Raw genomic sequence first — 24269 nt, 5'->3', positions numbered from 1 at the left:
TTCTTTGTTAGCATTGATTTATCTGAGTAAACACAAGGCCCTTGAAAGGATGTTTTTGTGGCAAAATTGGTGACTTCATTCCTACTTTCTGAATATGCCTCTATCAGCTCAGAGTCTCCCAACTTTTTATGTCCAGAACACTCACGATTCAAACATTAAACTTACAAAAGGAATGACAGGAAGTCTCCATCCATTTCTTGATTGTAGATGCGGCCACCATAGTAGAAAGCAGTATCCAGAACAGCAGACGACAAGTGTTTGTCCTGGCCCCTCACATGATGCACAGCAAGGAATTTGCCTATGAGCAGGAGATTGCTCTGCACAGCGCCCTCATCCAGAACAACTCCAAAGTGATTCTTATTGAAATGGAGTCTCTGGGTGAGGCAAGCCGACTGCAGGTTGGAGACCTGCAAGATTCTCTCCAGCATCTTGTGAAAATACAGGGAACCATCAAGTGGAGGGAAGACCACGTGGCCGACAAGCAGTCTCTAAGCTCCAAATTCTGGAAGCATGTGAGATACCAAATGCCAGTACCGAAAAGACCCCTCAAGATGGCATCTGTTGCGGCTCCGTTGAGTGGCAAGGCGTGTTTGGATCTGAAACACTTTTGAGTTGTGGACCTGCCTACCCAGAGCTGGGGAGTCCCAGCAGTAGGCGCCAAAGTGAAGGTGTGAAAACTTGAAATGTCAAGGGTGAGGACCCCCAAGTCTCAGCTAATGAGTGACTCTGGTTTGTTTTCCTGGTTGTGGGAAGAGCCATACATCCCTTGTTTCTGGCTTCCTCTGCCTACTTCACTCTTTCATGGCACAAGATCAAACCCTGAGTCTTTTCTTTCTCTCTCTGTTTCTTTTTTTTTTATTGGTTATTTTGTTTATTTACATTTCAAATGTTATCCCCCTTCCCAGTTTCCCTTCTGCAAACCCCTCTTCCATCCCCCTCCTCCTAATTTGATGAGGATGTTCTCCCACCCACCTGCTCACTCCTACCTCACCACCCTAGCATTCCCCTACACTGGGGCATGGCGCCTCCACAGGACCAAGGGCCTCCCCTCTCATTCAACAATTATCTCCATTCTGAATATCAAGAGGACATTTCTAGAATAAAGTTCTGATTCATCTCAAAGAGCAGTCTCATCCCTAGAAGCAGAGAACCAGTAGTAAACCTCATTCCTAACACACCAAAATTTCCTACTTTTTGTCAGTTACTGAGTTTTGTCATGTCAATTTTGCCAGATTTAGTAGAACACCTTATCCAAATTGTTTTTACAGTAGAGTGTTTTTCAGTCCTAAATGTCTTTTATATATATATATATATATATATATATATATATATTTTATTCTCCTTAGAAATACCTTATCACTTTAAAAATAATAAAGATGTATTAGAAAACATAAAGTATAAAAGAAAATATAATAAAATATAAAAAATAGTAGAAAGGAAATATAATAAAAATCACAACTCTTAAGATTAATTTTGGTGAGTCTGTATTTTAAAATAGAATTAAAGTTTATACACATATGTTTTATAGCTGAGATTGTACAATACAGACTTGCCATTCTTTCCTGTTTATGACCATAATAAAATCTAGTGGGTGATTTCTTTAAAATTTGCACATGTTCCTAATGTCTCATCTCAGCCGTTGCTGCAGACTCCAGCTGAAGCAGCCAACATGAGAAACATGTCTGCCAGGGCACATCTACCTACTTATTGAAGTGTATCTGTCACTGTGAGAAGCTTAATTTTGTGATACTTCTATAAAATATGCAGGGAATTTGGACAGAATAGACTTAATCTGCAGTCAGAGGTTCTCTGGACTGTCTTCTCCGGGAGAACACACATACTGTGTGCTCCTAGGCATTCAGGGAATGGACCCAGAGCTAAGGCAAGTGTTTTACTGGTACCTTGAATTTTGCTGATAGATATCAGTCCTGCCTTAGTTGAGTTCCTCAGCTGGTGATGGGACTCCATGCTGAGGTGACAATGAAAAAAGAATTTGGAAGACTCTTGAGGGAAATGTTGGACTCATGGTCAACATAAGAGGCTACAGAGAAGCCACATGCAGAATTATGTGTAGAGGCTCTTAGGGTAGCCTGTTCTTCTGGGGACCATATGCTCTTAATCTGTACCCTTAAACTGAATTGTCAGGTAAACATTTGCTAACGTTGAGTTTGAAGGCTGAAGTTTTAGCTGAAGGTGATCACCCGTGCATCCATCCTGTGATTGAATGGTTTGATTAATCTACCTGTCCCACTGTAGTAGATGGCTATGTGCTTCTGCAGCTTCACCTACTTTTTAGTGAGTTGTCAAAAACTGACCAATGGAAAGCATGCTGTGTATATAACTGTCTCATGTCACAGGACATGGAATCAGGAGGAAGTCCTTGTTCTGGATAATGGAATCCTTGCTCTGGGTAACCAGTTCTGTGCCTAGGAGAAAGTTCCTTAATATCCTCAAATAGTAGTTTTCTTAGGTCAGATGAAACATAATACCATGCTGGATTCTTTTGCTAACAGAAAATGGAAGTATTTGGATTTCAGAAATAATTTGATAACTACTAATGTTTGTGATTATGAAATCTCATAGTGAGCTGTGTGACTGTGAGTGCATTCTGTGATTGTTCTGAATGAAGACCTCTAAAAATGAGATGCTCTCCAGTCTCATCTCTGGGAATAGATGCTCCTTCATGCCCACTGCTCCATCCAATGAAAAGGACTAGAGAAAATTATTGTTTATTTGCTCTTGAGATTATTCTGACAATTCTAAACTATTTGCACGTAATTGTGCTGGGCATTGTGGTGCATGCCTTTAATCCCAGCACTTGGGAGGCAGAGGCAGGTGGATCTCTGTGAGTTTGATGCCAGCCTGGTCTTACAGAGTGAATTCCAGGATACTAGAGCTACACGGAGGAACCGTGCCTTGAAAAACTAGAAGAAAAAGAAAGGGGGTGGGGGGAGAAGAAGGAAGGAAGGAAGAAGAAAGAGAAGAAATAATTGATTTTTAATAATGAACTAGAATCTGATGATTATGCTAAACTCAAAATATTAGTTTTATTGTTTTGAAAGGTTCAAAGCATGATCCATGTAAAAATGTCTTCTGTGGGCTTTCTCCCATTTCTATTCCCACCCCCTTGCCCCCATTTCTTCAAAGGGCTTTTCCAAGTAGAGCTGACATTATTTGGTTACTAGTCACAGGAAAACAAAGCATTTCTCCGTGTTGCTGCATTTAGACATTCCCATATTAGATTAGGAAGGGAATGCGCCTTTCTACTGTGCAGTTTGCGAGTTATAGTAGAAGGAGTGTTGAAGTTTATTAAAACACTTGTTTTCCATGTATTCCAACAATATTGTGCCTTTCCTATTTATTACTGTGTGGTGAATTATTTTTACTGGGCAAAAATAAATGTGCCCTTGACTTCCTGAGTGTTTTCTTCATGCGTGTTTGAAGAGTTCTAGCTCATTATAAAAAAAAAAATCTAGAAATACTCTGCTTGGCCTCCGTTTCTTTTGAACAATTTAAAATCTCACTATTACTTCCCAAATTGTGAATTCCCACCTATGAAGGAGGCTGAGCATCCTATGCTGGCATCATGCTCTGTTGGCTCTGTGAGCCTGGCAGTCTTAAAGACTCTCCTACCTTGGTGCAGGAGTCCCGGGTTCTCAGCGCCCTCTGCCTGAGGGGTGTGGTGGGCACAGGGCACAGGTGGTTCTTGTGGTAGTAGACAGGCTGCAGGTTCCGGAAGCGGAGAGGTGGCTGTGCCTTCCTGGAGGTCTGGAGCCGCGAGGAGTCAGCTGAGACCCAGGCAGGAAAACTTCAGTGGACTTTCTCTGTAGCCTCAGGGGTGGGGGTCGGGGTTAGTTCTGGGAACTGTGGAGCTCATAAGTGACCAGGGGCGAGAGAAGACACCCCCTCCCCACCACCCCGCCCGCACAGGCTTGCTGCCAGCAGAGCCCGGCTTCCTAGAACTGAAAGTTTGAGCGCTCCTAGGTGGAGCAGCGCGTAGAGCCCCAGACTTCAGTCCCGCAGCTCTTAACTCCGGACTGGAGCCCCTCCCATCCCGCGCGGTGCCCACCTGAAACCTTAGCTTTTCGTTTGTTCTTACTAGTCTGATCTTCCTCCCCCAACCCTTCCACCCCGAATCGTTAGGTGTTTTTGTTTGTTTGTTTGTTTTCTTCAATAATTCTCTGGGTTGCTGGATCTCTCTAATCAAGCTCCTGGCCCCGCCTCACCGCACCCTCCCTCCCTCCCTGTCTGGTGTCACAGTTGTGGACCAGGAGGTATTCAGTCTCCTCTGCTAGGCGAATTCTGCTTGGCAGGCAGATGTAAGTGAAGGAGAAGCCACTGCCCTGCCCTGTCTGTGGACCGTCTCTCTGAAGGTAAGAGCAGGCTCTGATTTCCAGTCCTCACTGACTTCTGCTGTCTGGAGCTAGGGGAAGGGACCACCCACTCCCAGGGGGTCAATTGTGAGTGACGTGTGTGTGTGTGTGTGTGTGTGTGTGTGTGTGTGTGTGTGTGTGTGTCTGTGTCTGTGTCTGTGTCTGTGTGTCTGTGTGTGTTTACTGGGAAGCTTTAAGGAGCTTACCATCTATGTGCTCGGATGAACTGTTTTTACTAGAATATGGTCAGTTTCCTCATGGTGAGGACCCAAAAGGATAGAATCAGAAACTCAGGACCTCAGGACATGACCACATTGACACCCTTTGAAAGGACACCCTGGAAGTGCTCCCTTGTCTAGAGAACAGGGATACTGGTCACTTTGCATCTGGCCTTTACCCTATGCCTCAAGATCACATAACTTTTGGAAAAGAACTTAATTTAATCTAGAGAAAATTTTATGTCCTTGGGTAACTAAGTTTGTAACTATTCTTTCTATTTATGGGTACATGCAAGCATGCTTGCCCATGTATCAACTGTAAGTTTATTAGTCAACTCTGAAGTGAATGTATCTAATACAAAATGTACTTTTCTGAGTGCACAGGCAAGACCTGTAGATTGGTGGCTTTACATCTGTGTGCACACTGGAATCAGCAGGGAGCTTGGAAGAGTCAAGGCTGTCCCTTATGTGTGTTTAGTGGGCAACATGTCTGTCAAAACAAGCCTTTGAAGATGTAATGCTTCAAGAAGTTGGAGATGGTGTAGGTGTGTAACGAATTGAATGAACAGTCAAGACTACCATCTGTATGTATTTTGTGGATTTGGTTCATTCAACAATTCAGCAAAGAAGCCAATATAAAGTGGCTTATGATGGTTAGTAGCAATTGCTATGGATAGGTTAGCACAGTGAGAACAGAGAGAAAGTGGGTGTGTTCACGCACACACATTCGCCCCTGGGCAGGCACCTGTGCTAGATTTCTCCTAGATTTCTCTCTAGGAGAGCCTTTACATGGTAAGTGGATATCAACCAACTTCCAAAAAAAGGGTGCACCATTTTATTAGACCAAGAAATAATTCATAGTTATGAAACCATAAAAGTGAGGAATATAGGTAAGCATCTGTCTTACCTTTGAGGGAAACATGAAATGATCTATACTTACAAATAATAGAAACACACACACACACACACACATACACACGAATATTGACTTGCACACACGAACATAAAAGATTTCTATATGCTAATACACCAAAAGAAAAATTAAAAGCTAAACAAATTGGGTAGAATTCCAGACATTGGAGAACTGAGAAAGAATCCCTTGCTATGGAAAAGTTGCTAATCATGAAATGAAATAAAACAGCCAGTATTATGTGATTATTTGCCTCATTTATAATAAAAAAGAAAATGCAGATTCAAATACACAAGAGGCCCTGTTCCACTTGGACTGCCTAGTTAGATGTGAAAAGTGGGATGGAGCTTGTTGTCATGGGTGCCATAGAAAGCATCTTGCACTAGGCAGGTAGAAGCTGCCAAGGTATTTCTGGAATGCGTCTGGGCATTGTGTGTTAATCATGCCTCTTCTCTGTCCCACCACATCACAACACCAATAAAATGATAAGAAATAAGGACAGTTGTAAGAGCTGACATCTAGATGACATTATTCTCTAGACATTTTGGGCAGGAACACTTTTGCTCAGGGAGGCAGACCTGTCATCCCCTCCTATGGATTAAGGTCTCTGAGCACAGGTAGGCATGGTGGCTTGCCCACGATTGTTAAGCCAGTAAAGGAAAGACTTGAAGATTCAAATCTAGACAGTCTGGTGCCCATAAAACTGAAATATACTGCCTTATGAATGAAGACAGTCATGAGTTATTATATAACAGAGTTTATTTTGTAAGTAATAGCATATGCTTATGAAGGAATCCAAGGTATTCATTAAAATAGCAAGAACAAAGAAAAGTCTAAGGTAGGAAAACCTTCAGTGAACATATCAGGAGGAAAGACAAGATTGGAAACTGCTTAGGCATCATTTCATTATTGAAAACAAATATAAAAAAATTGCAAGAAGAATAGGGAAATATGGTGCAGTGTGAGAATTGTTTTTTGTACTTTTACTCTTTGTTTTATAAGTATTCTACATTGGGAAGATATTACGTTACAAATAAAAAAAATTAAAGAAGAAAAGCAAGTCACTTCAAGATGACAACAAAGCAAAACAAAACAAATCGGAAAAACTCAACAAGAGAACACAAACAACCCCTAAAATTCCCACCTGCAAAAACACCAATTTCTTAAATCCACGTATATCACTTAAGAAGCATAATAGAACATCAAAGTACTGCCTATGTCTCCACTCACACAGCGGTGTCGTTAGCGTGGATTTTTTTTATATGCTGAGATCTTAACATGTCTCGAGTGGAAACTTTTATGAGAATGTTGAATGACTGTGTAATTTTATTCCTTGTTAAAAGTTAAAATGAAAACAAAGAAGGAAGGAAAAAAGATAGTGCCAGCCTGTGGCAGCCTCAACTGAAGAAATGGGATGGGGAAAATTGCACTTTTGTATTCTACCAAAGTCAGAAATATCAGACACTAATAAAGGTGTCGAGTGGGTGGCGGAGGTTTCAAGTTGCCCATTGTTCTAATTTGGCTCTGAACGGTTGGTACTTTCCATGAACGGATACCTTCAGATACCCTTTGTGTTTTCACACTGTTCACTATCACCCCTTGCAAACTGGTAGGTGGTTTGGGTAGGTTTATTATAAACCTTCTCCTGTGGTTGAGGTAGGATGCGATGTGATCAACCATTGGGCGTTGCTCTAGGTTTTAAGCTCTGCCAGGCTCCTAGACATCTTCATTCATGAACTTGTAGATACTACCATCCCTCAATGATTTGGGAGAAAGCCACCTTACCCTCTGTGTTTGGGGAATGGGCTAACAGTTCTCAAGATACTTACTTTGTCCAAGGTCCACAGCTCCTCAAGGGTTATCAGACTGGGATTCTAGTTCATTTTGTGTGCCTCTGACAGAACCAAATCTCTTCATGTCCCGATGTGTTCTGTGGGACCAGAGTTCCTTTGAGGCAGTGGGATGGAAGAGGTAGGCACTTCTGTAAACAGGAGGTGAGGGATTATTTGTGAACTATTTAGACTGGATGCCTGAGTTGGAAGAGGGCTCTTCTATGCTGCATCTCTTGTTTATATTAGAAAGGCAAAGGCTGGGCTGTTCTAGGATCAAAGCCCAGTGCAGAAAGAGCAATGCCCTGGGGTCCCAGTCCTGTAAAGAGCATTGGAAATATAGGAACCTGCTCCTGCTACTTGCTTTATCCATGTCCCTAAAATAAGCACCGGGGCAGCCAGTGCTGACTTGTACCCAGGTCATATGCATCTCTTCTAGGGACAGTGCTAAAGGTGCCCAGGTCATATGCCTTTTATTTATTGACAGTACTACAGAGACAGTGGTCACTGTGCTCCAGGCCTTGTGCAAGCTTTACTGTTGAGTATGACAACATAATTCTTAGACTTTTGAAACTTTCTGAAATCTCTGAAACTGTGAAACAGTGAGTCAAAGTAAGCTTTTCTTTCCCATGCTCCCACCCTCTATCACACACACCACACACACACACCTCCATAGACACACAACACATACATATACAACACTCTATACCCCTGCACATACACACAACACTCTCCACACCCTTCCACAAACACACAACATACACCGAATACACATAATAGATTTACACATAATACACACATACCTACATACATGCACACACACACACACACCTGCACACTCACACACTTCTGCACAGGTGGAACTGCCATTCACAACCCAATAGGTCATGGATTGTTTAATCTGTAGAATCATGTATTTTTTTCCTAGAGTTTAGCTTGGAACCTGGAGGCAAAATTTAGTGTGCATCAGGTTAAAAGACATCAGGCCCTATTGTACTAAAAAAAAAAAAAGGTAAATAATTATGTTTTGTGGAAGCTAAAATTCATTGCCTTAAAATTTATTAATTCTATGTGGCTAAAAGTTTGGTGCCCTCGTGACTATTTTAGAAGTTGTGAGACATTGCTGGAGTGCTTTTGTTTATGTGCCAAGAAAGTGTTTAAACATCTGTTATAAAATGGAATTGGTTTGTTTGAGGGCATAATCTTAACCTTAAATTATTCTTTCTCTAGAGTTACCATTGGAAGCAGAAGCCTAAACATGAATCATAAAGAATTAATCTTGATACTCTGTGTTCTTATTGTTAAAAGTGCCTCAAGTAAGTGGTTTATAAACATTCACAAACTTTGTTAGAGAGCTGAAGGGAAATTATGGGGGTTTGTTTTCTTACTTATAGCTGATGCAGTTACTGAAGTTGCCTAATTTATTTAACATTTAGCGACTTCAAATTTTACTTTTGATGTCTGAGAAATACTTGCTGCTCCTCGGGTAGGGAAGGGAAGAGAGCTGGGAACAGAGCAAATAAGGGTGCACAGATCATTCTGTGGAGAGGCAGGGTCTTCACACTGAATTACACTTTAGAAGAAAAGGGCATCTATTACCTATTTCTGATTGCCTTTGAAATAGAGGAAGAAAACAATTGTCTTCTTTACTGTTTTTTGTTTTTTGTTTTTTAATTGTATAAGCTTCCATTTCCTGAGAGGATAGCAAGAATTTCTTCATTTTGAAAGGCGTATTCAAAAGGAAGTAAGCAGAAAATACTTTCCAACTCTTAAAAATCACCCAAGTGCTTAGAAAAAATAAGAGAAAGACTGGACTAGAATCTAAAGCAAGCTTCAGAGCAGGTCAGACAGCATCTTTAACTCACGAGCTGTGGTAGTTTGGGGACCTTCTCCAAGTGGAGAAGGACTGAAAGGTTCTGTTCTTTGGCTAGAAGTCTCATGCCTGAGGAACATGGGCATAGGATTTGGAGGAGAAAAAGAGCAAATCAGTTAATTCACTTCAGACTGTCACACCCAAAAGGGAACACTTGGGCTCATATTTTTTTTTACTTTGAGAATTATTGAGAAAGGAAGACAGAGATTACCTGTTATTGCTTTCATATAATACATTTCCAGGTATGCTTATGAATGGACCCATGCATTGTTGGAATAGTACATGCTACAGAATGCAGTGATACCCAAATCCTGAAGACCATTCATTTTTCTTGGTATGAAATGATTTTTTAGGGACTACTCAGCAAGACTGCAAAGTACAAGACATTTGTCATGTGTTCCATGCTTGATAGACAAACATCTATCATCTGTTCCTGATTGCCATGAAACACAATCTTGGAACAAAACCAGCTCTATAGTCTGCTAGGTCTTGGGCTCAGGTTCTAGCTCCCTGTTCCTTTGGGGGCTTAGGGGATACCTTTCATGAGTAGGAATTATAGCCATATGTATCAATATTTCATATGTGGAATTCCTTCAATTTGTTGGCGCTGGCCTCTCACTGTTGTCTGCATAGAACAATTTAAACCACTGACTTTGTCCATGGAAGAACTGGACTGACTGCTCACCCAGTTCATGCACCTTGACCTCTGTTCATTCATATAACCTCAAGCATCATATCAATCAAAGTGAGGCTGTAATGTTAAATGCAAGAAAATGTACTTTAAGACACAAGGTTCCTCATAATTATACATTGCTAACTTCCTACTGCCCACTTTTTTTTTTTTTTTAAATGGAGGCCATCTCCAAAAGGAATTCATTCATTCATCAACCAAAGTACAAGTACTTATGTTTGTAGCAGGTTTGTTTTCTTAATGAATCAACACTTGGAAACCTAGGAAACTCCAACTGTCCAATAGATTCTTTTACAATAATCTGAGTCTCCAATACATAGACAATGAATAGTCTAATCACGGTATGGCTGAGTCCTGCATAATAATGATGAAAGAGCTCATGCCGCATGCAGGAAAAAGAATGGACATCACAGGCTTGATGATGTGTGGAGGGATCAGATAGGCTTGATCATGTGCAGAGTGATCAGATAGGCTTGATTATGTACAAAGGGATGCAGACACTGCAGAGTGCATATACTGTATGACTGGAACCCTGAGTCTGTAAGGCACTGGGGAGTTACTGAAGTGTTAGAGACTCTTGTTTTGAGTGTCAAGGACCAAGTATGTTGGGATATTGAGATGGAGAACAAGATTATTAGCCAGAGGCTGATGCCCATTGTCACTTTTGAACTTTGAAGTGGATCTGACATTTGAGCCACTTCCTTCTTCTGCTGTGGTTAACATTAAGTTAGTGCCCTCCCAAATATTGCTCTGAACAATAGACCCTAACAACAGAGACAACGTTTTGTATACGGTCTTAAGGAAATACTTCATGTACATAACAGACTGTAATTTTCTAAATGAGGATTAATTAAGGGCATTCTAGATCCACAGGGGTTGAGAACTGTTCAACAACTCCGATTTAGAACAGAGGGCCGCTCTTTGGAGATGAAAAAAAAAAATTAGATACATTTCCAAAGCTAAAGGATCTGAGCTGAGAGACAGGGAGATGGGAAGAGAAACAAATCCAGAAATAAGAGGTGGTCTGCATTTATCAGTTCTTGGTCACTTACATGGAAACATGCTACTGTGGGGATTTAGCTACCCAAGAACTCCATTATCTCTCCCAAACTTCCCCAGAATGAAACAGACAGATTGTTTGGGCATAGGTGACACGAGGCCTGTTGTGATAGAGATGAAGATGCACACCTAGGTTTCTTGTCTTTCCATGGAGATTCCATAGTGCTGACATTTTGAGGGAATATGATGACCCTATGGCTTCTATATCTTTCCTTAACAGTAAGTTATAGTCATACTCTGAAGATGTGGCCTCAACGCCTTTGAGTGAGGGTTGGTTAAGCTCTTCAACTCTCTGTCTATGGGGAAGCCATCAGCTTTATCTTCATCTTGGTTCTGAAAGTGTCTTATATCCGGTGTGTCTTCCCTTCAGACAACAGACAATACAGAAATGTAATGCTGAGATTTCTTGTAGCTTTCTCGTTGACTTTGCTTTTTATGGTGAAAGGGGTCAGTGAAAAGTCACCCTTGTCCTGTTTTACCTTTCCTGTTTCAATCTGCTGCAGAAAGTTGCATTCACCGATCACAAATTCATGTGATAGAGGGAGAGCCTTTTTATCTGAAGCCCTGTGAAGTATCTGTACCCGTGCACAAGAATGAAACAGCCACCATGAGATGGTTCAGAGGCAATGCTTCACATCAGTATAGAGAGCTGAACACCAGAAGCTCGCCCAGAATCACTTTTCATGGTCACGTTTTGGAATTCTGGCCAGTTGAACTGGATGACGAGGGAATGTACTTTTCTCAAGTGGGGTGAGTGAGCCAATTTGTTTTTAACAAATTTCCCGGGACTCTTGACCTTGGCTCAGAAAGCCAAATACACATTTGTAAGGTCTGATAATCCATGTGTTCTTTTCTCCTCTGCTCTCTCGTCAATAAAAAAAAAAAACCAAACATTTAATTCATTGTAAAAAAATTAAGCCAGTCACTCCATATTTATATATTTTAAGTGACTTTACTGAATGACTAATAAGATTTCCTTTGAGGGGACTCTTGCTAATGATAAGCACAGATGAAATTCAGGTGGATTTAGTAGTGAGGACTTCAGATGATATGGCGTCTGAGGCAGGAGCAACCAAGGCCTCCTCCCACATGTCCTGTTTAGACTTCAGAGAAAGGGGAGGATTTATGAGAATGCATCCTAGTCTAGATTTTGGAGGTTTCTGAGAAAAGAGAGGCAGAGTTACTGGGGAAAAGATATAGTTGCTACCCAGCCACAAGCTAATAGGCAAAGTCAGAGAGAGGGTGTAGGAGGGAGGCAGGGAGAGTGGGGGAGGGAGGGAGGGAGGGAGGGAGCATTATGTACATATGTATGCATATGTAGGCACATGCACACATGTGTAGGTAAACATTCTTTATAAAGACTTGACATTGACCTATTAAACATTGCTCAGGGCTAGCTGGGTGGTGTGTCACTGTGCTGTGAAATGTAGCAGATTTCTTTTCAGAATCTGTCTTGATTCTAGAGTGAGCCCTGATCATTATCAGCACAGCTTAGAGAAAGAGAAGTGAGATTTCACAGCAAAGCCTCTGTTTTGCTTCTGTGGTTTTTCACAAAATGAGGTCATAGTTGTTTATTTGACACAAAAACTTCTGAGCATCAGAAATAAGTCATAGAACTTGTTTTTTTTTTTTTTTTAAAGTGCAGTTTATGTGACATTGTAAGGGAGAGAATTATAATGTGCACATTGCAACTGGATCTTTCTTGAGCGAGTTACAAATAAATGGGGAGGAGAAACAGTTCTTGTCCTCACTGTTGCATGCACATGACTTAAAGACATGGGCATTCTGGATAAGGTGGGAAGAGGCATCTATGGTCATCCTGGGGAGAAGATGGAGTTTTCTATCTAATTTTATTGTTTTCTATCTATTTTTCTGATATGGAGAACAGATAAAACAGCCTGTATTAGGAAGCAAGAGGCGGACCATCAGAATGAGGGGGGATGAGCAAGAAGCATGGAGACTTGGGGAGGTGGGAGCATAAACCGGCTCAGAGCATTTCCAACACCCCCTGAAGTGTGTTGGAGGTGGGGAGTCAGAGGAGCACAACCCAATCATAAGGAAGAAGCTTTGAGGATGGCTTTGAGTGGAATGGAGCTTCCACATGGAAGCAGGTACTTTGAACATCTTCAGATATAGTTCAAATAGAAGCAGAACCCAATGCCTGCATCACCTTTTAAAGATGAAATTAGTGCTGAGCAGATGGACCAGCGTTTGTGAGAGTAATGGAGGCAGGAGAGAGAGCTTCGTGGTGAAGCAAATGCACTTCTCTTGACCAAGACCTGAGTTCAGTTTGCAGCGCCTGTGTTGGGTGGCTCCTAAACACCTGGAACTAAGCTCTAGGCACCAGGGCCTTGTCTGGGCTGTGTAGTGCCGTTATTTATATACTTACATATGTTCATACACATGCTTGCATGCACATAGAATTCTAAAAGTTAAAATCTTTAAAAAGGAAAGAAAATGAGCTAAGAAAGAAAGTCATAGAGAAGAGAAAGTTTTCTGTAGTGGACATGGAGAAATGAAGGAATGAGCCCTAGGCTGAGGCATAAAAGGAAGGCTAACATTAAAGCCAGAGAGAAGAAAGCAGGTCTTTCCTTTTTAATCTTTCCTTTCTTCCCTCCTTCTCCCTCTCCTTTCTTTCTTCCTCTTTCCTTCCTGGTTAATCTCTCTCTCTCTCTCTCTCTCTCTCTCTCTCTCTCTCTCTCTCTCTCTCTCCATTTTTCTTTCATCTCACTTTAGGTTGCTGCTGATGGAACCCAAGATTATGCTCATGTTAGGCAAGAACTCCACAAATGTGCAATCAGCCTTTAAGCAGGGCTTCTTAAACCCAAGCAGCACCCAACCAGAGGGGCCATTATAACCAGAGTGCCATTGATTCATGGCCACAGGTGACAGGGAAGTAGGGGTCTTAGATTTTGATTTTATTGATCTCAATTTTCTATCAGCCTTCGGGCTTGCTCTTTGACAGAGAACACAGACAGTTGCTGGGTTCAGCACTCCTAAGGGGTTCCCACACATGGTAGGCATTCTGTCAAGATCTGCTAAATGTTAGGAATTAAGAATCGCAGAGGTAGAAGCCAACATGATTTGACAAGAGGAGTTTTAAGAAGAAGATGCTGTCAATGGGAATCTGAGTTCTTTTCAAGGCCAAGTAGCTCTGTTATGCATGGCCACTTAGTCCCTGCATTTTTAGTCATGAAAGTCTGTTACCCTTCTCCTAACACTGGCTGATTTCCTCTATACTGAACTACAAGATAAAGAACAAGGCTTCAGGGAGTGTGAAAATGTAGTATTATGCCAACCACTCCTGTCTCTTAGGGCAAACAAATGTGGATTTACTCCTGGTCCCACCCAGTACAACACACACACACACACACACACACACACACACACACACACACTTGTGTGACCATGGGAAAGTTGTTTAGTTAACCACATGAACATTAGGGAAGTGGTCACTCTCCCTTGCATGCACACACTCTAAAATATCTGAGAGTCTTTGAGCAATAGACCAATAGAGCACTTTGCTCTTTCCTTTCCATCCCATTGTAGATGTAAAAGGGGGACCTGGGGAAACCCAGGTGGACACACATTTCCCAGGTCACAGGAACATTTAACAATATGTATGCTACTTTTGGGATGTGGACCCATATGTCACATGCATGGTATAAGCAAACACAAAGTTGAAACTGTTTTCACTTTTAAAAACATGTTGTTTAAAATCATGCCATTTAGCACCATCTTCAGGATGGCCGATTTCTGAGAAGAGTAACCGAAACCATAAGAGCTACTGAATTCCCCCTTTGCTCAGTTGTGCAAGGGCTGCACTGAGCTCCAGCTTCTCCGATAGTAAGGAAAAGTTCATGGAATAACATGCCTTGAGAAACAGAACACACAGTGTAGATGCACACATCATCAGGAGACAATGTTGGCAGCTGATTATAGATCTCTTGGAACTAAGACTATCTTCCTATCTTGGTCTGTAAATCTCTGAATTTGTCCAGCACTGGTGATAAAGTTTAAAATGTTAGTTGCTCTTCCATTCATCCCAAATGGCTGCTTGTGTGTATTTGGTAAGTATGTGTGGTGTGTATGTGGTATGCACATGATGTTGTGATGCTGTGTGTGTGTGTGTGTGTGTGTAAAGACTGCACTGGAGTGTAATCTTTTACCTTATGACAGTTGTAAACTTTCTCCTCTGAATCAAACTGTGGCAGAGAAAAACTTACACATCAATAATTAAATCTCTTTATACAGGAATTAGAGTAAATTGGAAGATTGGAAGCAGTTGTAAAATCTCTTCAGTTACAAAATTCCTCCATACCTTTGTTTCTTAGCAATGATCGTCAAAATTGGACTTTAAATGTCACCAAAAGAAACAAGCACAGCTGCTTCTCCGAAAAACTTGTGACGAGCAGAGATGTTGAAGTTAAGAAGGTTCTGCGTATAACATGTGAAAATTCTGACTATGAAGAGCTGATCAACCACACGTCGCTGTATAAGGTAACACATTGAAAATATCTCCACTGAAGACTCAATAGGAAAGATAACATTCCATGCAGAGAATATGAAGACTGTGGACCATTTTGACCTCAACTAAAACAGTTTGGTCTAAGTCCACATGACTGACTTGGCCTGTATGAGAAAGTGTCCCGTACGGTTATTGTAAAGTGCCGATGTATGCAATGTGGGGAGTGTGGTGGTCGCACTGCTTTGTAGTGGGTGTTCAGTATACAATGACTGATTCTTCTCTCCTCTTCTTCCTTCATTGTCCTTCTATTTAATTAAACCAGTTTTGGGCATGCATATTTAGATTATCTTTTTCATTTTATTTTGCAACATCCATTTAAATGTTGAAACACAATTGTATATGTTTCCTGAATATTTGAGTCTACTTTATAAGGCTGGGAGAGAGAAAACAAAAAAACAAAGGAAGTAAAAAATCTCTCCTAATCCCTCAACTGTGTCTCTTTCATTACCAGATGAACATCTGTCCTTAGAAGTGGGGTGTTCTGTTGTCTGTCTTTTTTTTCTACCTAAAACGATGTGATTATTCACCCATACCTTTCTTTGAGCAACCTTCTTTTAAACCTGGCCTGTGTTTTGTATGGACTTAATTTAAACTAACTGACCTCATTGCTATTAGACATGTGTAAGTTTCCTGGGTCCTTCTGTTATTTACAGATTATAACGGATAATATTTATATAACTCTTTGGGTGATTTATGATTAATATAATAATAATGTGGTTGATCATTCAAGAAAATCCATACTTGTAAGATTACTGGACCAGAGAGAGGTTAATTGATTGTCCAACTCTCTACCTACCTTCATTACACTTCCCTAACACGAGAAATAATACTTTCTAAAGGTTAAAAATTTGACATCAAACATTTTAGAAACTTGGTGTGTCTTCCTGTTGTTCTCTCAATGACTCAAAGTTAAATGTGTGGACTGTCTCCTAACAGAGCTTGTTTTGTGGATAGTCTGTGTAGTTTCTGTTTGCTTCCTTGGAGGGTCTTTTTCTTATTGGGTTGTAAGAGCTCTTTAAAAAGATGCCACAGAGGAGCTGTTCACACTTGTGTCTCACATTCAGCATGTATAAAACAGTGTATTCATTCCCATTCATAGACACATGCAACACGACCTGTATCACATCTGTGGAAGAGAAAACCCCATACTGCTGACCCTGTCAAAGCTGAACAGGGGAACCTGTGGAAGCCGAGACACCGGTGGTTTCCTTGGGGCGTGTTTATAGCTCTTTCTCTAATGTCTTGATATGTGACATCTTGATAGGTGGCAGGGGAGCTTCCTATCTGAAATATTTTCAAAACACATGACTCAGTCTTGAGTTTACCTGCCTTTTCTTCCTGTTAAATATACACATTTTGCAGTACATGTAAATTAGGGAGTCTTGGTTGCTGGGTTTTAGAGAAAGCCCCAGTACAGATACCTAAATTTAGGAAATGTGTGTTTCTGGGTCTCTTTGTGGCTGAACAGATGAACAGAAGACCAAGCATGCTCAGACTGTGGGGTGTCCGTGATCATACTGAGGTACAAGGCAGCTGAATCAGAAAAGGTCTGATTGAAACTTTTAGACCACTGGCATTCTGTACATATTGGAGAGAATCTGCTCAGGTTTATAAAATGCTACTTATGCTCAGAAACACTTTGCAGATATGAGGTACACAAGAGCACTTTGCAAGATATTTGGGTAACTACCAGGGTCTAGCTACAGAGACCACCAGCAGAAGCCAGCAAGAGGTGAAGTCAGGTTCTCTTCGTTAGGAATGTGGAGGAACAGAGCCACGTGGTCCAAGTTAGTCTTTCAGATCTCCTTTTCTGATAGTTCCTGCACTAACCAGGCCCTACCAGTGGCTGACTGAGGGCTGGTTTGTGGTCCGTGGCTTTGTGATTGTTATTATTGGTTACTGTAACATATAGAGAAAAAAAAGAAAGATTGAGGTATGCCTATTGTGCATGACATCAAAAATCCAGAGCTGGCAAACTCTACTCAGTCCTCTGAGTCATTCTGTCCATGTTCCCATCGACCCTCCCCTTACCCACAGAATTGGAGCCAAAGTGTCATGCAGCAGAGATGCGTTCCATGGACGGTCTTCACCTAAGCAGGGACTTTGTTATTTAAGTATTCTGTCTCTGTTTCTGTTTGTCCGTCTCTCTCTTTGTATGTGTGTGAACACCAGGTAGGGGTGGGAAGAGCCCTCTCTTCATTAGTGTCAATGATAACAGGGCACTTTACTGTTCCAGTGGAAGCAAGGGTGAGTTGCTGGGATACGGACTGAGGGATTGCTGGTCATCTGTTGTGTTTCCCTTTATCCCCAAAGATCTCAATCATTAGGAAAGTGAATAATTAAAACTATGTTGCCTTTATTGTCCTAAAGTATTTTAACTTGCCTTGACAAAACCAGAACTGTAAGGAAATATCCAAAACTTCCATGATCCAGAAGAATGCTGAGTTTGGAGATGAGGGTTATTACTCCTGCGTGTTTTCTGTCCACCATAACGGGAAACAGTACAACATCACCAAGACTTTCAATATAACAGTTATTGAAGGTAAGAGAAAGTTTGCAGAAGAAGCACGTGAATATGAAAGAAGCAGGTGCTTTCTCTAATTGTGAGACGAGGGTACCTCCTCGGGTTTGAGAACACAACACCACTTGAAATCTCAGGTTTAAAAGCTTTATCCTGGGCTCCCATTAAACTGGCTGAAAACACATTTTCTTAGTAGCAAACAAGCTTATGTGGGTGAACCTCTTACAAATTAGCTCGTTCTTGTTTAGAATTTGAGTAATTTTCCAGGATCTTGTTAAACTTCTGTTTTTGCTTAGCAAATATGTATTGTGGTCACAAATATTTATCGACGACTATATTCATAAGCTGTACTTAGTGTTGGAAGGCAAAGGGAGATTGCACCAAGGCAAGGGATACACGGTGGTTAAGAAATTTTATACCAATCTAGAGAGGCACTAGGCGCTAAAGCTGTAACTAGATGAACCAGGTCGTCAGGGAGATGAAAGACAAGTGCTGAAGCTTTTGCCAGGTCTGGATCTTGGAGGGACAGCTACTCGAAAGGGCAGAGCATGCTGGGAGAACAGCTGGCAGGACAAAAAGCAAGGGCACCATTTGCTAGTTGGAGGGGAGTTTTGCACATAGCCCAATTTGCTCTGAGCCCAGAGGACAATCAAAGACCTAGGATTCTATGGTGAGAGCGACCTGAGAGGCATTTTAACTGATCTGCACTGCACAGGGATATATACTTCAGATGGCACAGCCAAGAACCAGCCGTCCACTACCTTCGTGGAAACTTACAGGGAAATTTGAGTGTGCAACCACCTTGATGTATTTTCTAGAGTCCGTTTTACTGCCTTTAGCTCTTCCTGGCTGCTTTTTGAAAACTTCATAGATTTTCTGTTCCTATATGAAAGCTCCTCCAGTCGTTTGAAGATATGTGGTATGGCCATAAACCTAGTTATGACTTTCTCCACTACTGTCCCAGTAAACTAGAGACCCAGTGTGGATGGCACATTTAACTAAATCCACAAGCTCACAGATGGCTCCAACATATGCACTGTATCGACAGTTTTCTTCTGCACTTCACCTTATGCTTCAATAGCTGCCTGTGGGTTACGATTACAGCAAAGCACCCCAAGACCGAGTGTCCTGAACAAATGCACACCTTGACTTCCAGTTCTGGAGGTCACATGTCTGAATAGGTTCACTGGCTTGAAGTCAAGGTTTCCACAGCATTGTATAGTTTTGGAGAGTGTGGGAGAAATATATTTCTCTGCCTTTCACCAGTATCCAGAGTCTATCTTAGCTACCTTATACTTTATCCTCAAGCCCAAGAGCACATATCTGCCAGTCTTTTTTTTTTCATTGTCTTCTCTCCTCCTTTTCCTCCTCCTTCTCTCTCACACCGTCCATCATTATAGGCATTTCCCAGAGTCTGACATTTCTGACTTTCTTATGAAGACATATTCATAGCCTGCTTGGACAATGCAAGATAACTTTCCTTTCTCAGATTCCTTAAGCACTCACACCCGCAAATTTCTTTTGGACATATTCTTCTGCTAGAACAGAGTGCCATGAACCAAGCCAATTATAAACCATAGAAGTTTATTTGGCTGGCAGTTCTGGAAAATTCCAGACCAAGAAACCACCTGTGTGTGTGTATCTATGATGTTCTGTGTGTCTCTGGACATCAGATGTCTTTCTATCTGTATCTCTCTGCTGTTGCCTTGAGACACATCTCTTGCTATACCAAGAACTTACTAATATGGCTGGACTAACTCACCAGGGAGCTTCCAAGATCTGCCTGTCTCTTCCCCCATGTGCTAGGGTTACAGGCACATGCAGGCATGCTTAGCTTGTTACATGGGCATTGGAGATTCAAACTCAGGTCGCATCCTAGCACATCAACCATTCCCCAGCCCTGAGAAGGCTTCCACTTGACTGGAGGGTAAATGACTATTGTGAGACAGAAAACCTGGGCTGGGCTCATCCTTTTAATCAGGAACCCACCCCACAACACCTAACCCATTTTGACAATAATGAGATTAATAGGAGAAGCGTATATAATTTAGGTTAGGAACAGAAATCCCTAGGGACAGTAGTAGTGCTGGGATTACAGGTTTGTACAGCAGGGTTGGGCAGAGTCAGATAAGGCACCCAGGGCATGGTTAGGGCTGGAGACCCATATCCTCAAGAGCAGGATTGGTGCCTGGGAGGGGAGCTTCTCATCTAGTCTTGATATATTTTGTTAAACCCATCATTGAGAGATAGACAGATGGAGGGAAATGATGTAGAGTGTAGATGGCAAGTGCTTTCCAGTGTCTGTCCATCTTCTATGTCCTAAGCATCTGGTCCTCTTAGTATCTGGCAGCAGTCTCTCTGGACAAGATGTTTCTTTGGCTTCAGGTTCACTGGACAGAAGCCACTGTTTGAGTTCAGAAGAGTCTAGATGGATGATGCTTTTAACAATATGCACATATAGCTAATGGGCAATGAAGGTTCAATAATCTGAGCTGTGTTAATGAGCCCATGACACAATCAATGTGTAGCAATGACTGCAGTTACCCTCAGATAAAGCTCAAAACCTAGTGGGACTCCTGACACCACAGTTGGAACCAAAACTGACACATGCTATGTGTCTGTATAAATATGTGCCTGTGGTAAAATTTGGTTTATAAATTAGGCACAGCAACAGATTAACAACAAATAATTAATGATAAAATGTAGCAGTCTGATGAAGCAAAATTGTCAAAGTCGCTACATTTGTGCTTGGTGGTCCTGATGAAATAGAAGTGGGCTGGTGTTAGACACTGAACAAGGGGATGACTCATGTTCTAGTTTGGGTGGAATGGAATGGAAACTGAGAGTGGCACACAGTTTAAAAGTTGCAAGTTGGTTATTTTAGGTTATTCTTCCAGTTAACATTTTTGGATCCCTTAAACAGCAGTAAATAAAATCATGAATAATCTAGAAATTTAATGCTGGAATCTTTATTACATGGAATGATCACGTTCCAACAGATAGGTGTCCTAGAGAAACTCGAGGCAATTCTAATATTTTTGTTTGTTTGTTTTATTTTCCTTTTAGGGAACAGTAAAATAACTCCAGCTATTTTTGGACCAAAGTCTGAGAAGGTGGCTGTAGAACTGGGTAGGTTTTACAATGTGTGTTTTCTGAATTTACAAATGAAGCCATTATCGAGTTTTCAAGAGTAAATATGGCTCACTGTTGGGGGATACGACTCATTATATACTTATTGGAGAATATTACAAAATGAGGAAAGGCATGTCATTGTTTGACTATTGAACCTTTTAGATCAGTTAAATGACACTTCTGTTCAAAATCAGTGGGGCTGTCTATGGTTTGTAGACTACACTCTCTGTCATGGTCCCCCTCACCTATTTTTCCTCTATTTACCTTTCAAAACATGAAAATTTGGTGATAATACTCTGGAGGGATAAATCAATCTTGTTCTATAGTTTAAATATTTGGCCATAGATGGAATTGGCTGCAATTTCAGGATGTGTATAAAGCAATCGTTCTCAACCTTCCTAATGCTGTGACCCTTTAATACAGTTCCTCACATTGTGGTGACCTACAACCATAAAATTATTTTGTTGTTACCTAGTAACTATAATTTTGCTACAGTTATAATGTAAACATCTGACATGTAGAATGGCCTTAGGCAACCGCTGTGAAATTCCTAAGGGGTCATGACCTGCAGGTTGAGAACTGCTGATCTAGACAACTCTTAAGACTCCATGTGTACAACTCCGTAATTTCTTTCAAATATAAAAACAAGGAAGGAATGGAATAAATTTGCATATTCTAAACCAGGTATTGAGCTAAATGATTTGAGATATTTTCCTATGTAAGTACAGGAATACTGCCTTCCATGGTTTTGACTGAATAACTGGCATACAGGCCACAGAACTCATAAATCATCTCAGTCTGCTCAGAACTCAGCTGGGGTGGCTGAGAGCAGATGTGCAACCTCCAATCTGTCATGCATAGAAATAGCTGGTTTTGGAGAGAACTCTGTGCTCATGCTGGTTGCAAACCTTTGTCACTAGAACACAGCTTCTTAAGCTGTGAGCTGAGACCACATGTGGGACTGGATAGGTGAATGGGAGGACCTTGAAAAGTCTGGGGAAAGTAAAATCGTTCTGAATACACAGTGACAAGAAATTCCAAATCAAAACCACAAAGAAGCCAAGATGTTTCCAGGAGCAGTCACTGGAGCTGACTTGTACAGCCTCATTGCATGCTCTGTTCTGAGAACACATGCACACATGCACACATACACACATGCACACTGTGTACCAGGCATGCCTTCCTCCAGTGTACCACCATGGGAGAGAACTGAACACCTCATCCCCAGGGTCAAAACATGTGTGAGTTAGGAGGTTCACTCTTTACTGTGCATATAAAGGCTTGTCTCATAGAAGCATAATGGTTTAATTGCAGAAAACAAAACAAAAAACCCTCAAAACAAAAACCTTTAGTGTTTCCCTCCTGTCATTCCTGAGTTTGAGTCAAATTAGTGAACCCTTGGATTGTATTGTGTTAGAGTGTTTCTTTTTGAAATTGGCTGTTTGAGTTGCAGACTTGAATTTTATCTTTTTAAAAAATTTGTTGGAAGTCAGGATCAGGATAGAATTTCTGAAAGGTCCCTAAATTTATTTCCGACATTTTGTATTACGTAATTATGTAAAGTTGTCTCAGCTTTGATGATTATAAAATCAAGATTTGAACATTTCTAAGTAACATTGAAGATGTCCCAGATCATGAATTACCAATTATTTAGCCAGTGTTTAATTCTTTACATTAAAAAAAAAAAAAAGCACACAACTCATTAGCATGCAGGTTTGCTTTTATCTTTAATAAAAATAGTAAAATTATGTGTACAACAAAGACTTGCTTTGAAATAAGTTTCCTTGTGTCTTATTTTCAGCCAATGCTTAATTCATATACCTATCTAATTGACCCATATATTCAAGTACACACAAATTTCTTGGCTGTAATGAATCCCTTACATCCTGGCTAAGCAACACTTGCTCTCCTATGGTCCCACTGGAAACATCTGCGAGAAGTCTCTTGCTATCTGCAGTCTCTTGCTATCCAAGCCCTTACTGATATTCTCAGAGCTGTGCAGCTGCCCCCATATTCCACAGAACTGGAATCTCTGCTTTATGAGACTCCTGTTTATTTCAACTCCAAGGTACTTCTTATAAATAAAATGGCCGCTCATGTTTACTTACCTGTAAGAAAGCTTTCCTAGCTATACTTTCATTTCACCATTTCTTGTTCTTTCCCCTGGGTGGCAACGCCTTTCTTATTTTAAATAATTGGTTTGTACAGTATACCTATCTTGTTTTTCTGGCAGTTTAAGAGAGGCATTGGTTTGGTACTGTCTACTCATTTGAAGATTGGAAAGTCCACTGACCCCTTAAATTTTAATAACTGATGTAAATGTGAATATTTATATAGATAAATATTATCACCAGTTAGTTACTTGGTGATGGTTAGTGGTTGCTACATAACTCTCCGTTATCATAATTTTTTAAAAATTGAAAATGAAGCACCTCTTCAATTTTTTTTCTGAATGTGGTGTATTTAACATTTACTTAACCACACACTGACTGTATTTGAAACGTCTACCGAGTTTCTAAATTCAAAACCGAGATTGTCAACTTCTCCCTAGGAAAAGATGTGGAGCTGAACTGCAGTGCTTTACTGAATAAAAATGATTTGTTTTATTGGAGCATCAGGAAAGAGGACAGCTCAGACCCTAATGTGAAAGAAGACAGGAATGCGACAACATGGTATGTATGTGTGACATGTGAGAGATGCTATGGTGGTGTAAAACTTACATGTGCACAGAGCAGAAGAGAGGCTGGGCTCCTGAGTGGCTGACGGGATGTTTAAGTCAGCTTCAACTGCAATTATAATTTGCTTATCATCATCAATACCATGTTCCAATGTGACCAGCCATGAAGAAGTGTGCTGCACATATCTAAACTTGAAGAAAGAAGTTTTCTGACAATTTTAGTAAGCGTTTTTATCATCATTTTATAAAGGCACCACTTAGTCAGACTCTGGGGGGGCGAAGTCACCAAGCTCTCTTCATACGAGAGCAATCAAAGGGTGGCATAGTTTCTTGGATTTTAAGACTGATGTCAAGTGCTTTATTTTTATTAATGTGCTGCAAAAGTAAAAATGGTGTACGAACTCAAACTCAGGTCTTCTGCAAGAGCAGCCCGTTTTCTTAACCACGGAAAATATCCA

General features: G+C 40.9%; 2 protein-coding genes across 11 annotated transcripts in view; both read left to right on the top strand.

The window, feature by feature from the left end:
• The window catches only part of Il1rl1 (interleukin 1 receptor like 1), a 58019-nt gene extending 56715 nt beyond the window's left edge, over window positions 1-1304 (top strand). For all 10 annotated transcript variants that reach the window (XM_076914964.1, XM_076914958.1, XM_076914957.1 and 7 more), the window contains one exon: window positions 208-1304. In XM_076914964.1, the coding sequence (XP_076771079.1) occupies window positions 208-611 (404 nt within the window). In that variant the 3' untranslated portion in view covers window positions 612-1304. The remainder of the gene's footprint in view (window positions 1-207) is intronic.
• Window positions 1305-3608: 2304 nt separating this feature from the next.
• Window positions 3609-24269, top strand: part of Il18r1 (interleukin 18 receptor 1) — a 32691-nt gene continuing 12030 nt past the window's right edge. Inside the window, exons 1-7 of the mRNA XM_034521803.2 lie at window positions 3609-4373; window positions 8561-8646; window positions 11457-11703; window positions 15288-15453; window positions 17879-18023; window positions 21069-21131; window positions 23686-23806. Coding sequence (XP_034377694.1) covers window positions 8589-8646; window positions 11457-11703; window positions 15288-15453; window positions 17879-18023; window positions 21069-21131; window positions 23686-23806 — 800 coding nt within the window. The 5' untranslated portion in view covers window positions 3609-4373; window positions 8561-8588. The remainder of the gene's footprint in view (window positions 4374-8560; window positions 8647-11456; window positions 11704-15287; window positions 15454-17878; window positions 18024-21068; window positions 21132-23685; window positions 23807-24269) is intronic.

The sequence above is a fragment of the Arvicanthis niloticus genome, chromosome 17 (assembly GCF_011762505.2).
Source record: "Arvicanthis niloticus isolate mArvNil1 chromosome 17, mArvNil1.pat.X, whole genome shotgun sequence".
Classification (NCBI taxonomy): domain Eukaryota; kingdom Metazoa; phylum Chordata; class Mammalia; order Rodentia; family Muridae; genus Arvicanthis; species Arvicanthis niloticus.
Note: the sequence above shows the minus strand (reverse complement) of the source record. Positions and strands in the feature narration are given on the sequence as shown.